This window comes from Petromyzon marinus, chromosome 4 (genome assembly GCF_048934315.1).
Source record: "Petromyzon marinus isolate PM22_M1 ecotype Great Lakes invasive population chromosome 4, UKy_Petmar_22M1.pri1.0, whole genome shotgun sequence".
Lineage (NCBI taxonomy): Eukaryota > Metazoa > Chordata > Hyperoartia > Petromyzontiformes > Petromyzontidae > Petromyzon > Petromyzon marinus.
This window is the reverse complement of record NC_133670.1, coordinates 13,133,950-13,150,693: the sequence shown is the minus strand read 5'-3', so window position 1 is coordinate 13,150,693 and position 16,744 is coordinate 13,133,950. Positions and strand designations below refer to the sequence as shown.

Sequence of the window (16,744 nt, the reverse complement as noted above, 5' to 3'; positions counted from 1 at the left end):
GCATATATAATCACAGCATGTTCGTTTGCGCGTTGTGCCACAGTTAATGTGTGGCTAATGTAGACTCGGTGCCCTGTGGCACGAGGTGTCTATTTGGTGTTTAAACATCTTCACGCCTCCTGTGGTATTTTCAAAAAGGGGTAAAGCCGATTCTTATTTCGGTCCGATAGCCACGTTTCGACCACGCCCATTGGCCTATTGAGCTGTCATTTGTGGCCAGGTCGCTTCTGAAAATGAACGGAATAGCCGTGGGATTTACCTGGCCAGATGAAAGTACAGTTTGATTTGTATTTTTTAAAAGTTATTTACCTTTCCTATACTTTGCACTCCTATGTTTTTTTGTATTGTTGTTGTAACGTTCTGATCTGACCCTGCTGGATATCTCCATAAATACATATTCTGATTCTGTTGGAAACTGATGGTCTGTGATTACTTCCCACACGCTCACGCCTCCACCACCGAGGAATAGCCGATAACCACAATCGATTCCAATTCCAGAAGATATTCCGTCGAAAAATATTTCTTATAAAGCCATTCCCTGCGAAAAACCACTACAGTATTCCGAAACTTGACGTACGCAGAATCAGGAACAGACCCCTCTGGGATCGACTCCCCACACCGACCGCCACGGCCACACGTGGCGCTCTGCTGGGGTTGTTAATGAGTCCCAAAAAACTAAACTAAACCCTTCCGCGGTGGTCCATCCCCGGATCACTGCCGCCTGGGACCACGCTGCAGTTGTTTCCGAACTGCTGATTGTTGTCGCACAAACGCACGGTGCTTTTCACACGTCTTTGTGTAGCGTTTAAAAAAAACAATTGGCCTGCGCTATTGTAGTGCAGCATTGCGTGTTTTACCCATCATTTACAAATCTGATTTGGCAAACACATTGCAAACAGCGCTTATCGATTTTCGCGCAGGCCTACAGCAATATGCTTAGAAGAGCAGACCACATACCATCTCCTTCAGGCGTGAACAAGAAATTGCAGAGCTTCGCTTATGCCTTTTAACTGGGAAACGAGGACAAATGTACCACGCGGCAAATTAGACCGAAGTGTTGTTTATAGGTTCGCCACGACCTTGGAACCAGTAGTCGATTATAAATATAAAAAAACGGTTACCGGTTGTTTAAAACGCCTTCGTGTGTGACTGAAATATCAGAATACACTACTGAATTCCACAGCAATATAAAACGATGTGAGAATCTTGATTCACAATTGCCTGGGCTACAGGAGCAAGACTTGATTTCCCGGCGATGGGCATTTTCTAGACCCTGAAAAAATGCTGAACACAGTTGACCCCTAACAACAATAATATTGTAATGTGATTTGTCCAAGAGAGTTTCGATAGGATGTTTGTACAATTCCATTGTTTTGCAAACAGGAACCTTGAAAAAAAGGAACACAAGTTCGCAGACATGTTAAAGCACTTGTACTGCCATCTCGTGGCCATGTCGTAGCCATGCATGCTTTGAGATGTTACTCAAATCGGTTTGCTCCATCAACTGTTTCATTTGGTCACGTGGACGGCTACATAGGCCTTTATTAGGCACAAAACCATTGAACTGAAAAGTCGATGCACGTGCAATTACATACCCTTGGCATGTCACATCAAAAGTAAAAATAGGTACATCAGGGAAGACGACGCTCACCAAGGATTGTTTTCTGAAAATTGAACTGAGGAAATAAAGGCATAAACCAAGTAAAATGTAGGCCTCGAATTTTACGTCATAACTGATGTAGAAATTATAACTTTAACAAATGTAGCTCTAAAGTTCAACTTTAAATGATTGCTTATTACCTATCAGTGGTCGAAATTCAAATTAAGTCCAAGTATGCAACCTTTTCTTACTGCAGCCCGTATCACTGCTGTTTACCGTTTGAGGATACGTTGTAGTCCTGTATTGTTTCTTGCAATTACACCAAGGCCAAGAGGGGAACACATAGTTCAGAGAATAAACACTAATCAGAAACAGCAAATTCACATGAGGAAAGTGGGTTTGGGCAGGACATCTCGAGAAAGGATTATGGCCAATTAATAAGATAGGTGATGGAATGGCAGCCAAAGGAGAGACACGCCAAGCTGATGACCACTGTGGAGATGGGGTGATCGGATGACTTCATGTGTAGGAGGTAGTTGGAGAAGTATCGCAAGACCATAAGGGCTAGCAATGGCATGGGCAGGGCATGGGCAGGGCATGGGCAGGGCATGGACAATTCTCACACAACTCCAACATTCAGCAGACATTATCATGCAAAAGGAAATGTATAACAAATATTATGCAGCTGTTTTTAATACAGGCAGTGATGTGCTGCACATTACAAGCATTATCTACATTATCAGCAAGGTACAGTATATTACAGATAATTAAAAAATAAACACAATGTACTTCACAAGAGGTAACCTGTGCAATGTTCAGTCTTATAAGCCATGCTTAAATGCAGGACATATGCTAAGACAGCAGGTGAATTACCTATGTACAGTGACAACTGTTAAATCAAATTCACAAACATGGACCCAACTGACCATGGCTGAAATACGGAAACAAAATTGGACTGAGGGTTTGACGAAAAATTTCTTCAACGTGTCGCAGGTATCAATTGTGTAAGGTTGACAAATGTCTATGAAACATTAAAGTGTACACGGATACACACCTACATTTTTCAATTTGATCATTTAAGGGGAAGGTTTTACAAGGGTTTTCAATCTAATCCTGATAAATACTGGCCTACTTTGCAGATAAGAGAGATTCTGTAGGTAAACAGAGGAAAAATGTTTCATAATTGCCATTCCCAAAAAAGGCAGTAGCACACATTACAAATCTGAAGAAAAATCATACAAAAACCCATATTGCTTCACTTTTAAAACACAAGGGCTGTGGCACTGTATTTTGAAAATGCAAGTATGCATGCACAAATGGACTGGGTAGTTCTTTGTTGGTCTTAATGTTACTGTGCAGACATCTCAGAGCAATTACCATCAGGACACATGAAACACAACCAAATATGAGGAACTGGCTCTGTTTGTGCTCATTATATATCAAGTGCATAATATACATTGCAAAACATAGGTTAAGTCAAATTATAATGGATAATTTACATTTTGAGGTTGAACTCAATATATATTTTCTGAAAACTGCACTCATAAGTACGGCACTGTTATACATATTTTTCAATGCATATTTCCTTTAATGTACAGTTTAAAATACATCTCTGCACAAACATCAGAGGAAAAGGCCACCCACCTCCCCCACGGATTAAGTGGGTCTACAACGTTTCATCTTCCAACCATGACTAACCAACACGTATTAAGATATGGTTGTTTGGAATGCCTTGTAACAAATAGGTCCTGTCTGTGTCAGCTTTGAGAAGTTTCAAAAGGCTCCTCCAAGGCTGCTCAAGGAAACTTCTGTCGGTAGTGGAGTGTCAGGTCCCCTCCACTCTTCCAGATGAAATGCTTAACTGTCCTGAGATCCATGTTTGGATCAAGAACCTTGCACAAAAACAGAGGCATATGAATGCTATTATTAGTACAATCATTTGTCACTAGTTACCTCTGAAATAAGACACATCATGTACTGATACAACACATGTTTTTCTCAATAAATTGCTCATTTGAAAGAAAATCTATATATAAAAAATGGAAATTTGTGAATGTGTGTCTGTTCGAAATGTTTAGCATACTTCCCAACATGCAACAAACTTGAAATTTGCCATGTGGGTAGTGTTCCGACTGTACACAATGCAAAAAGTATAAAAACGCACTTTTGTATTTTGGGGGGGGGGGGGGGGGCACAATAATGGATATATTTTGCATGGCAAGTGAGCGGTGATGTCACATCTGTGATGCAGTGTGCCTGCTGACGTCACGCATCGCCCCCCCCACCCCACCATCCGCGTAGGCCGTGTATTAACTTGGACAAGAATCCAAGTTTCGGGTGAAGCCGGGTAGTAAAGCTAGTATAATATACATTCAGATGTAAAATGTAGTGTAAATCCAAATGCATATTAGGACTTGCCTTGCACGCTTACGGTACATTAATAGGACATAACACACATATGGTTAAGAAACTTAAAGCCATCACATTGTTGCATAGTGATGCAAAATGGCTTGTGTTCCTTACAACAGCCCCTCAACTGCTTTAGAAATGCAGTTTTTCAACTCTACTTCTGTGCAGGCTTACCTGATCTTGACAGAGGAGCTCGATTTTTTCTTCGGCCAAAGCAGCAATGTCTTCCTCCTTGTCCATCTCCCGAGTCTTGTCGTTGTTGGGCGAGTTTGGGGTCTGCGACTCTGTCTCGGCATTTATTATTTTCTCGTAGACGTGCTCCATGACCTTGCGCACCTGAAGCATGTCGCTGGCTGAGAGACGATCCCTACAGTAAAGGCAGATAATCACAACTTGCGCGGTTGCCCCCTTTGGTCCAGGGTCAAAGTTCATTCAACAACCCGAATGCTAATTCTTGTAAAATAACCTTACATTGTAAAAGCAAATTCCTGTAAGATCATACTTACTTCTTTAATGTTTTAGCTCCAGAGTTCGAGTGAGGTTGAAGGTAGAAGGGTATTTTGTTGAATTTTGGCATATTTTTCTGTAAAAGAGGTATAGGCAATATGAATAAAAAAAACAAAGATCAACTGACAAAATGTTCAATCATTTTCATACACTGTTTTGGAAATGACCAAGCAAATTGAAGGAATATGCATTGAACCCAATAGCTTACTTACATCCACAGCCACATCAACCACCCACTGAGGCACAGTCTCATTCAACAGCACAGACTCTGTTTCTCCACCAGCATCTCTGCACAGAAGCCTGAGACAACAATTGGCAACTCATAAAGACAATTTTAGGCATGCAGACTTTGTACCAGGTAGATACCTGACAATACAATAATTTTCATATAAATCTTAATCTTGTTAAGAATGTACTTGTGACAGATCTGTTTGGTTCCATTTACATCGATGTCGACTTTTTTTGTTTAATTAAAACATTCATTGCAGATAAACACACTTAAAAGTCGCCTACCTCCGTAAATATCTATTGACATTCATGCTTCCACACAGGAAATTTTCATGGAGGTCTAATGTGTATTAGTAAAGGGAAACCTCAAAAGTCAAACTTGCATAATCAGGAATTTGGGGTAATCCAGAAAGGCTCCTCTTAAGTAAAAGGGAGTACAAGCCAAGAATCTTCGTCAGAATACTGTTCTCTGAACACCTCAGCCATCTACGTGCTCTTCGAGTACTCTTATTTTCACATTTATTTTACAAAAAAATCTGTCAGAAAATCTCTCCATCTTTCTACATCTCTTGAGCCTTCTACATCCAGTAAACCTGAGCCTTTCACCTCTGCTTCATGGTGATAAGTGACTCAGATTAGAAAAATCATACATTTATGTCATAAAATTTGTAAACAAAACTGCACAAATTTAGTTAAGTGTGAATTAAAAATGCAAGGTGTTAATTACGTGCAAGTGTATTTTAAATGTAATATTGCATGTATCTAGTTGAAGTGTGCCGAACATTCCCCACAAACGGAAAGGTTCTCCTCCCACTTAGTCTGGCATCAAGGTTTTACTGTCGTGTTGTTTTTACCTGAACAATGTGCGTCCTCCTGCTTCAGTGAATATAACGGGCGTGTGTGGAGGAACTAGAAAGTATCCATTACCCTTTGTCACCACTCTGTTCTCTGGCTCACCATTAACTGCCAAATGGGGAAAAACAATTATTAACAGAATTCCAATATACGTTTGAACTTCAAGGTGCTAAAAAGTCCAGCCCTTAAATAACACTATACATATTAAATACATCCAAAGGCCCCTACCAAAACAGATGGTATGAATGTCACAAAGTTTAAAGAATAAAAGGGCAGTTTACCAAATTAATTTAACTAAAGCCACTGGCTGAATGCCAAAGGAAAGAAAAGGGCAAATGTAACCCATTAAAAGTATTTCTGTTTTTTTTCGTCCGTTTAAAACATCTTCAGTCACCAGGCATTGACTGTGTCTTTCTTTCTTTAGTTTCAGTTTCTTTATTTTGGTATAGCCCTGTGAGCCATTCGGCTCTTGAAACGGGTGCAACCACAACAAACAAAAAAACAAAAACACGAACAAGAAAAACATCTTCAAGTGACTAAGTGACTGTGCAAACATCAGAAATCACCTTGGCTCATCTCAATGTCATCATCCTCCATTGGCCCCACATGAGTTCTAGGCCAGTGCTCAAGCAGTGCCTGAAGAAGCAACCCTCCAAAGTTTACTGCAGTAGAGACACACCAGTAGGGGTCAGCATCTCCAATGGCAGTCATCTGCAGATGCTTCAGGCAATATCTAGATACTTGCGGCATTGACTTTAATATTAGGTTTGTCAAGTCCATATGTAAATAAACCAAAATTTTGACTGCAGGAAATATGCGAATCACATTTTGATTTATATTGTGTACATTTACATTTTGTATATAAACACAACACATAAAAAAGGCAAAACTAATATATACACGCCAGTGTGGCTGCTTATTGCTTTAATTGTTCGTGATAAATTATAATTGTGTTCATAAAAAAAATCACAGTTCAGAGCAAACATATTTATTATGGACTATGTGGTAAATCTTGTTGCCTTATTTTTGCACCTCCTTGTGAGCTCCCACTTACACTTAGGGTCAGCGCCATCCTGGCTGGCAAAGCCAGCATCCTTAGCAGAGACCCAGGCGGCAAAACAGTCATTTTCCTCTAAGGTAATAGTCAGCATCTGGTAAAACGTCAATGATGGATGTATATATAGTAAATTGCAATTTAATACGAAATATGCATACCCAACAGCAATGGTTAAAGTATGTGAGCAGGCTTGCAAATAAAAAAAAGTATGCTAAATAAATTGAGCATTAAAAAAATGATGCTGGTCAACCTTACCCCAATCTTTAGGTCAACTGAGAACCAATTCGGCACATACAGCATCCTAAATCGCTTCTTTATTTCCTCATCAAAATCCATTGTGCCCAAGTCTTCTACTTTACATGCCTATTGGACGAAAGCACATGTCAGCATCGTAATGACACTTTACTGTGACTGTAATGTATCAAACTCTGTTGAACAACCCACCTTAAGAACATCCCAATATGCTACATGATTGTTGGTGTCCTTTGTCAAGATGTGCCTCTTGTCATTTAGAATGTTGTATTGAATGATGCTCGCACCACCTGCAAATAAGAATCTTTAAGCTCATGTGTCATGCATATTTTAGGCAGGACAAACATTCAATAATACCAGGACAATGATGTATCATAAACAAATGTTGGATGATAACAGTATGTAAACCACTGAAAATAGCCTTATGAAAACGCCTCACCTTTGATTACTTGCTCTGGCTGTGTACATAACGGTGTGATGGAGCCAGCACAGTCATTATCATAATCTCCCGACATCCGGAAATTGTGACCCTTTAGAGACTGCAATCACAAGAAAAGCAATGGCTTACATCACAAACAAGCCCACAGAAATATTATTATTTACAAAAACATGCAGCATCTTACCCATTTATTGACGGAAGACTGTGTTGTTGCAACCCAAATAGCTGGAGGAGGATCTGCAGATCTGTCTAGCTCCAACTGTTAAAAATAAACAATAAAAATGTATTATGCTTTACTTATTTCAAACACCATTTCGTGTAATACAACAGACACAAATATGCGAAATTCAATTAATGTCTTATAAATGAGCATAACATAAACATTATAACATAACATTATTTAAATTTAAACTACATTCATGTTTAAATTACTTAATTGTGGCTGTTTTCCAGGTATAATTGTGCACATCTAATGGGTGTGAGCCCAGGTCCTAACCTTCAACACAGGCGCCTTCTCCTCGCAGATGAGCACTCGTATGTCGGGGTTGCGCAGGTCAGTACAGTAAACCTTGCGGTCACGTCCACCCGAATACACTTGAGTGAAGGTGTCGTTCACCTGCAGCGCCCACACGCCCTCATCGTGCACGCGATACGTCGCGATGCAGCGCTGCTGGCCCAGCGACCACAGCCGGATAGTGCCGTCGGAGCTGCCTGATAAGCACTGCAAGGCATATCATCATAATGTAGTAGAGAGACAAACAACGGTACAAGGTTTTAATGAATAAAGAAAAAATATATCCATGCAATGGCACTTGGTCATGACTGACAGAAATTAAAGGGCGTCCTCCTATAAGCCTGGTCCACTCGACAAAGTAAAATACTTTATTCCTTGCATAAATGCCACTCACAAATTGAATATAGCTGATCAAACATGCCACAAATAACAAAACGGCTCTACCATGCAGTTTTCAATAAATGTGTATATTAAAACATGTACATCAATTATCATAAGAGGGTACTTGAATCCTCCAAAACAAGGAACTATTAGATCACTTTACCTGTGTTCCATCTCTGTTCAGTAGCAGTGCCTTGACATTGTCAGTGTGGCCCTTTAGTTTCATAAGCTTTGCACATGTTCGTGGATCCCAGACACGCAAAACCTGTAAATAAATGAAGAATTCTCATGAATAGCAACGTTCATATGTTACATCAGAATAAAAGAATCCAGTTTATAAAGTGCACATAAATTAACCTTCTCTGTTGATCCTGATACAATGATGGTTCCCATCTGGTTCATGGCCAAACTATAGATAGAATCTTTGTTTCCGCTTAAAGAAGATGCTGTAAAAAAGTAAATGCCAGAGCCATTTAGAACATAACAATAATACATGCAATTAACACACATATACAGTTATTCAACATCCAGTATGGGAGCAGGTAGAAATGAGCATTATTAAAAGAGATGTCGCTCTTAACCTGTATTACAATGCATATAGCTCTGACTTACTAGTAACTGTGTTGTTGGAAGCTGTTAAAGCTGTTAATGTGTTCACATCCCAGAGGAAGATCTGCCTGTCCAGACCAGCAGATGCCACTTGCTCTTTATCTTTAGCATAAGCCAGTGCTTTGACATAATCCTGTAAAAAACAATTGCTGAATTAAACGTAGATATGTATTACTGTAGCATATGAGTTTGTGATCTACGTAACGTATACATGATCCGATTATTCTGTTCTGACACATGCAACAACGACTAAGAATCAAACACTAGTAGATTAATCACTGTATGCAAATAGAAGCTGCTTCAGTTATTAAAAAAATATATTGAACATGCAGTACCTTGTGAGTCCTTAAAGTGGACATACAGAAGCCTTTGTGTGCATTCCACACCTTTACAGTTGTGTCTGATGATGCAGATATTACTGTAATAGAACAAAAGGAAACGTGTTTCCTAATGTTACTGAAGAAACAATGTTTGCAAAAATAAATACTTTTATACAAATATAAATTAAAATACATAAAATAATAGCTTTTATCTATTTCGGCCAGACACTTACATGTTCTACCATTACAGCATAGCACAACATCATTGACCCAGTCTGTGTGGTGCTCCATGGAGGCAATGAAGGGATCTTGCTGTGGAAGAAAAATACAACCAAGTTTAGACCCATTGATAAGCCTCACACAAGAACAGTGTGAACGAGTTGCACACAACCCCCAGTGTAAAACATTCCACGTGAAGTTAAACGCTGATATGATTCAGTTCATTTGGCTTGGTACCAGGCAGCAACACGCCAATATTCAGTGTCACCTGGGGGAGGGGGGGGGTGCACAGACATCCCGCTGTCTGCTGATGTCAAGTCCCTGGGATGTAACCTTGGCCCTGCACTGACATTCTTTACACACATGCGTCTTGCGGGCAAGTGCTATTGTATGCATGTATGTTGAACTTCTTTTGCACCGCTGTTACCAACTCGTCAGCTAAGTACAGTACTCCGTTCATTGACTCTTAATGTGGCGAAGACACTAGTCTGCGCATTCATCACCAGTCATGTGGACGATTGTGTCTTTCAGCCACACCAGCGTCATCCATCGAGTCAACTCCAGTCTGTCCTGAACTTAGCTGCACATTTGATAGTGTAGAAGTGGAAATATGACCATATCACACCGATCATCCACCATGACCTGCACTGGCTGCCAATTAAACAAGCTATGCACTTTGGTATACAAGCGTCTCCACCAATCCACTGCATGCTGATGGACATGTGTCTGTTGGTACATTCCATTGTCAATTGTCGCTATCTTCATTCAGCAGCTCATGGCGACCTGATCATTCTGTGCACTCGAACAGCAAATTTTGGATCTCGCGGCTTCGCTTCGCGGTCAGCGGTCTGTCGGCCTGGAACTCTCTGCTGCTGGATGTTCGAGACTCTTCAGACATTTAACCAGTTCAGTAGAAAATGAAATAAAGAACTGTTTAATAGAGCTTACAATGTACATATACTGCACACTGATGATAACCACGGTTATAAGAGTTGCACTTTTATAAATGTATTTACATGGATAAACTGGCCTTAAATGAGTGAAAATGAGCCACTTGCCTTGTGTTGACTGACATTCCATATTCTGACGATGGAGTCCCGACCAGCTGTAAATAGTCTGTTAAGTGAGTGGTCAAGTTGCAAGGCATTGACGCCACTGCGATTGTACCGCTCAACTTCATCCCTGATCACATATGATACCTGTACACATGTAAAGAAAACAGAATGAGCACAGCAAATCAAGGGAGTAACATCAAATTCACCATGTAACAGGAACCTAATATGATCTTTTTTTATTTACTCAAGGATTTATTTAAAAATGTATTTCAACGTTTTTATCTCCGCATGCCTTTGGACACAGTACCAAGCAACACGTTTCATAAAAACTAAATTAATGTAAAGTCCTGTTATCTCGACATCTGGACTGTATACTTGAGACATGGCTGTATGAAGAGACTGGGTTCTGAAGATGTATCTCTATACTTTGAAAGAAAAAAACATGGTGCTACACATGAGGACAAACGTGGTCATGAAGTAAGACAAGGAAACCTGGTCATGGATAGACCTGGTCCTGGGTAGGCCCGATGCTTGGCAGATGGCAAACTTTATTTTGATATCTGAGTAGAACTAGTATCGAGAAGTACTTTACCCTTCACGAATCAGGGATAGATGGCGTTTAAAAGACCTGTTCCTGTTCATATGGGACATTACCTTGGTTATCATGAGTTCTGTTGTCCAACCATAACACCGATTATATGGGTTTACTTCCTGGTTCTGAGACCAGCTTTTGCTTCTACCAAGTTCTCTGGAACTTTGACGCTTGGTTCTGTTTCTATAAAAGTGGATTCATGAGCCATGCACCTACTTCTATGTGTACAGGTCCTCGTTCTATGGGTCTAGTTTTCCAATTTCAGCGTTTATGGCACCTATATCAGGTTCTGTGGGACCTGATATTATATTATTTCAATCCAGTTTCTAAGGGACCATGTATAGGTTCTTCTACGTGGTTTAGGACTAGGCATGGGTTCTGTGTGCCTGTCAGGAACTGTAGGGTCAACTTGTGCGTGCTTAATAACTCTTCCCTCGGACAAGAATTTTCGACTCCGAGGTCTTGGGGTTTAGGATCGGGATCTGGTTATATGGGACCATATCCTCTGGGTCAAGGAAAGGGAATGGTTTAGTTTTACTTGTATGCTTTGTATGATTAGTTTGCCTTTCATTTACTTTGCACTACTATCGTGTTTTTGTATTATTTGTTAGTGTAACTTTCTTACCCTCCCCTACTAGACATCTGTGACCAAAAAAAGAGCTTTATAGCTCATCGGATTCCTCCAGAATAAATATTCTGATCGATTCTCTGGGGCTAGATTCTATGTTCCCGTGTTTTCTCTGTCGCCGGTCTGTGGTTTTCGGACACGGTTCTGGATGTCCATGTCTAAGGGGTCCCGCTTCTCCAGGGTTCACGCACCGCACCGCACCCCCAGAGCCGAGCGGTTCCCCCACTTGGAACTGCGGACCCAAGAGCCCCGTGCCCGGCTCACGCTCGCGGGGACCCCCCGGGGCGCAGCCCGATTGGCCGGCGCCGCGTCACGTGATGCTAAACGACCAATGGGCGCCCGACCGCGGTGGGGCGCAGGAGACGCGGGACTCTGGGCCGCGCTTGCACCACCTCCCCCCCCCCCAGACACCCAGGCCGGCAGGGAGCTACGGGAGCCGCGCCGCCAAAGGGCCGCGCTTGACTACAACGCGCTCGCTCGCCCCGCGCTCGCAGCGGCTCGACTCGGCCACTCTCGGAGCCCGCGCCGCCGCCGCAGTTCACCTGAACTTTCCGCCGGGCGGTCGGGTTCTGCCGATGATGCGTCGCCATCTTCCCGTGTTTATGCGCCCTGACGCCACCGCGCACGGAAGTCACGTGGGGGGGGGGAGAGGGGTCGATGAGGGGCGGGGCGCGATTACCCCCCCCCCCCTGTTCCGTCACCACGTGATTGGGGAGGGGCGCGATATTCCCCCTCCCCCCCGTTCTGTGACCACGTGATTTGGTAGGAGCGGGGCGCGTGCCCTCCCCCCCAGTTATGTGACCGCGTGATTAGATGGGGGCGGGGCCTAACTTAAACCCAACGACAACAGTAAGCGGCGGTGACGTCACAAGGGCGCTTATGTCAGGCTAGGTTTCAAGTTTTCAAGTTTCATTTATTAGGTATAGCCCTGTGAGCCATGCGGCTCTTAAGTCGGGTGCAACCGCAACAAACAAAATTTGAACACAGAACATCTTAAAGCGACAACGCGTAACAGAAACATCCTGGAATAAACCAGCAAATATTCCACACAAAAAAAATATTAAAACGCTGTGTGCAAAAATCAATGCGGTGCAAGCCAACAACAACCATAAGACAATTTAGATTAACCATGTTTTCGAATCACCAAAATATAGCTAGCAAAACAATGTTTGTTTCCCTTCTACGTGACTTTACGAAAGAACCAAGAATATAATGTAACAACAGTAATCATAGGAACTGTGATTTTAAATTTAACAATAAACGATATACATAACACGTACGACAAAAACCTGCAGCCATATCTGGCAGCACGACACTCCCAGTGTATGATGTGTGAGTGAGTCAGCAGCAGCGTGAGTGAGTGTATGATGTGCGAGTCAGCAGCAACTTGAGTGAGTGTATGATGTGCGAGTCAGCGTATGATGTGTGAGTGAGTGTATGATGTGTGAGCGAGTCAGCAGCAGCGTGAGTGAGTGTATGATGTGTGAGTCAGCAGCAGCTTGAGTGAGTGTATGATGTGCGAGTGAGTGTATGATGTGTGAGTGAGTGCATGATGTGTGAGCGAGTCAACGGCAGTGTGACTGAGTGTATGATGTGTGAGTCAGCGCACGATGTGTTAGTCAGCGGATGATGAGTGAGTGAGTGTATGATGTGTGAGCGAGTCAGCAGCAGCCTGAGTGAGTGTATGATGTGTCAGTCAGCGCACGATGTGTTAGTCAGCGCATGATGAGTGAGTGAGTGTATGATGTGTGAGCGAGTCAGCGGCAGTGTGAGTGAGTGTATGATGTGCGATTGAGCCAGCATACGATGAGTGAACCTGCGTATGATGAGTGAATGGGTCAGTGGTTGTGCGAGTGTATGATGTGTGAGTAAGCGCATGATGAGCGAGACAGTGCATGATGTGTGAGTGAGTCAGTGCATAGTGTGAGTGAGTAAATGTATGATGTGTGAGAAAGTCTAGGTGCACGTTCGCAACGAGTGGGGCGCTGGGCGGCTAAAATACGGCAAGTTGGCGCAGTGGGGGGCACGGCTGGTGCATCTGCCAGTCAACCCTGTCAACCCATGGCACCTGGATCTGTCCCGTGACCTGGCAAGGAGTCTTCGACACTTCACGTGGCCTCGGAGTGCACCTGGCCTGGCACATGCGCCTTGGTGACATCACCATATTACGTGAAGTGTGGAAGGCTGGCTGCTGGCAGGCGGTCATTGGGAAAACCCAAGTGTTATCGCTTGACTGACCGAGATGACTGACAGATGCGCCACACGTGCTCTCTGTGCCACCTCACTGCGTTTAAGCCGACTTGCACTCCGCTCGTTGTTGTGAGCATCGCTCTTTCGCCCTCCGCTTTTGTTAGAAGGCGACTGCCTCCAACTGCTCAGTAGCGGTCTTCAAGCGCTTCCTCCATAGAGGCCGATCTTGACACCACTGGTACCAGTTATTGACAAGTCCACTTAGCTCCACAACCATCTGTACCACACCAAATAAACTCTCCAGCCCGTGCCATGCTCGTTAGCCCCCATTATGGGCATACGGAGAAAGCACAAAATAAACCGTGCCAGTTATGTAGATATGTTGTCTGACATGAATTGTGTTGGCGTCAAAGTGCACCTAGCCTGGCACAAGCGCCGTGATGATGTGTGGCATGTCCAGCACATTTTGTTGGATGTTTGGACGTCCATCATAGTGGATGTGTTGGTGCCTAGCATATCTGGCATGTCGATCATAATTGGTTGTTGGACGTGTTAATAAAAAGGTACGTTTCTAACTCATGACAGTTTATTTTAATTACAAGTAACCTGTATCACAATATAAGTTGGTGAAGTCACGTAGAATGGAAATAAAATAATGAAATAAAATAATACAATTCTCACGTCGTTTCGGCCACAACACAAGTGGCCTTCTTCAGGTGAAGAAACAGGTCTATCAAGAAGACAGAACTTGAATGAACGCTGTTAAGCAAGGACTGTGTCTTTTGAAACTGTGTGGGCGGAGCTTAATTAGCATGTTACACGCCCCACCTCTGGAACGGGGGAGGAGGGAGGGGGCTGGGAACAAAAAGAGTTATGTTAAACATTACAATGTTATACTATTAATTATTATACTACATGTTATAAACCATACCATTAACCGTGGTGTGAGAGGTATTAAGAGGCAATGCCAGCGAAAGGGCTGCGGTCTGAAGGTCACCGTAAGATACAATCAATTAAGAACCGAAATGGTTTAAAACATCTTTCCAATGGTTACTAAGCCAAAATCCATCTTCTCGGTTGAAATTATCTCTGTGCTTGTATGTGTGGATGGCCTCATGAACGAATCTCTCATGGTAGCCGGATGGCTTGCAAAGAACCTCCGTCTTGGAGAAGTCAATGTCATGTGAGCCCACTGAATTATAACAGTGATCTGCCACGGCAGAGGAGTTCGTTCTACCGTGTTTCAAGTCTGCTTTATGTTCACGGATGCGGTCCGAGATATGTTGTTTGGTTTCTCCAATGTAGCTGCTACCACAGAGGCACTTTAGTTTGTAAACGCCCGGGTAATGTATGTCTGGAACCACATCTTTTACAGATGGAACTAGATCACGGATTTTATGTACTGTGTTGAATCGGACCTGGATCTTGTGTTTATTCAGGATTTTGGAGATATTTTTTGTGACCCCCACAATGTAGGGTAAGGTGATGGTTTTGAATGGTTCCTCAAGAGGATCCTTCTTTATGACTGGAGTGATGGCTTTGCGGATTGTGTAGTCGGAGTAACCATGCTAATTCAACTCCGCCCACACAGTTTCAAAAGACACAGTCCTTGCTTAACAGCGTTCATTCAAGTTCTGTCTTCTTGATAGACCTGTTTCTTCACCTGAAGAAGGCCACTTGTGTTGTGGCCGAAACGTCATGAGAATTTTATTATTTTATTTCATTATTTTATTTCCATTCTACGTGACTTTACCGAAAGAATCAAGATGAATCCCTGCAGTCACGAAAGCTTTAAATCGAAATATAAGTATGGTATATATGATTTCATATTACCATATTTGTAGTGACGTAAATGGAGTCTTTCTTGGCGTTTAGCACCAGCTACTGTTACAAGAGTGGAACTGTGCCTCTTGAGCCTCTCTCTGGCACCAGAGTAGGTACGGCACGGAAGCGGTTCTGGTGACATTCAGAGAGGGGGCAAGTAAGGACGTGACAGTCTGGGTGAACCCGAGAGGGCACGTGACCGGGACAGGGTAGCGAGGGGGCCCAAAGGGTGGCTTGAGGGACACGTGATGCTCGGTCGAAAACCTTTTGGTAAGATCCAGAAGGGAGCGTGGCCAAAGGCGGAGCGGGGCCACGCTTGGGAGCATAAAAAGGAAGTCCTGAGAGCAATCGCGGCTGTCTGTTGGAATGGAACCCGTCGGTACTACGTCTCTTCGATCCTCGGTCTTTACGCTCGACATCGTGGGTCAGGCAGTGTGTTAGCCAACTGACCCGGTTATGTAGTTACCCCGTTGGGGTCTTGTAATAAATGTGTTGCCTCCAAGTTCAAGTGTGTGCCTCCGTAGAACCCACTACATATTTAACAATTCTATATAATATAACAAGTTATGCAAACACTACTTTCTGCCACTTCTTGCTCGTAAAGCACATTGACATCTACACCATCTATTTAAGGCACAAGGCTGAAGGACATCTTCACAATTCAGACAACTGCACGAGGATGCTGGTTGCAACTACCAGCGAAAAGTCGTGCAGAACCCAATTGTGGATTGCTCCCAACATACCGGTGCGCTGAAGCAGTAATACATTGGCACATTTGTTCACTTGACAACTTTATTCATTGGTTGTCGGGTGGAGGAGGGTATATGACACATTTTGCTGACGAGATCTGATCCAAAAATTCATTATGAATATTGGTTGCGAAGCCAATGTGCTATTACAGTATACGTTGTTTCTAAAACTGTGTATCAAGCAGTGGCTCATGATAAATCTAGTTTTAATTTGTGCTTGAACACCACTGATAATGCATCCCAATAACGTTTTGTTTGACGTTAATGCAGTAACATAATTTAGAACATACATTTGGATATTTTACCGATTTGTGCA

At 42.8% G+C, this 16,744-nt stretch overlaps 1 protein-coding gene across 1 annotated transcript; it reads right to left on the bottom strand.

The window, feature by feature from the left end:
• Positions 1–2,275: 2,275 nt before the first annotated feature.
• On the bottom strand, positions 2,276–12,335 carry WDR48 (WD repeat domain 48). Its single transcript, XM_032946151.2, has 19 exons — positions 12,208–12,335; positions 10,449–10,589; positions 9,405–9,483; positions 9,187–9,269; positions 8,855–8,984; positions 8,600–8,688; positions 8,406–8,507; positions 7,844–8,068; positions 7,532–7,606; positions 7,348–7,447; positions 7,101–7,198; positions 6,912–7,019; positions 6,654–6,750; positions 6,166–6,261; positions 5,599–5,707; positions 4,729–4,816; positions 4,516–4,592; positions 4,184–4,376; positions 2,276–3,492 (listed from the first exon to the last, which is right to left on the bottom strand). Exons 1-19 carry the CDS (start codon positions 12,253–12,255, stop codon positions 3,397–3,399), a joined length of 2,034 nt encoding a protein of 677 aa, XP_032802042.1. The 5' UTR covers positions 12,256–12,335; the 3' UTR covers positions 2,276–3,396.
• Between the last annotated feature and the right edge of the window lie 4,409 nt (positions 12,336–16,744).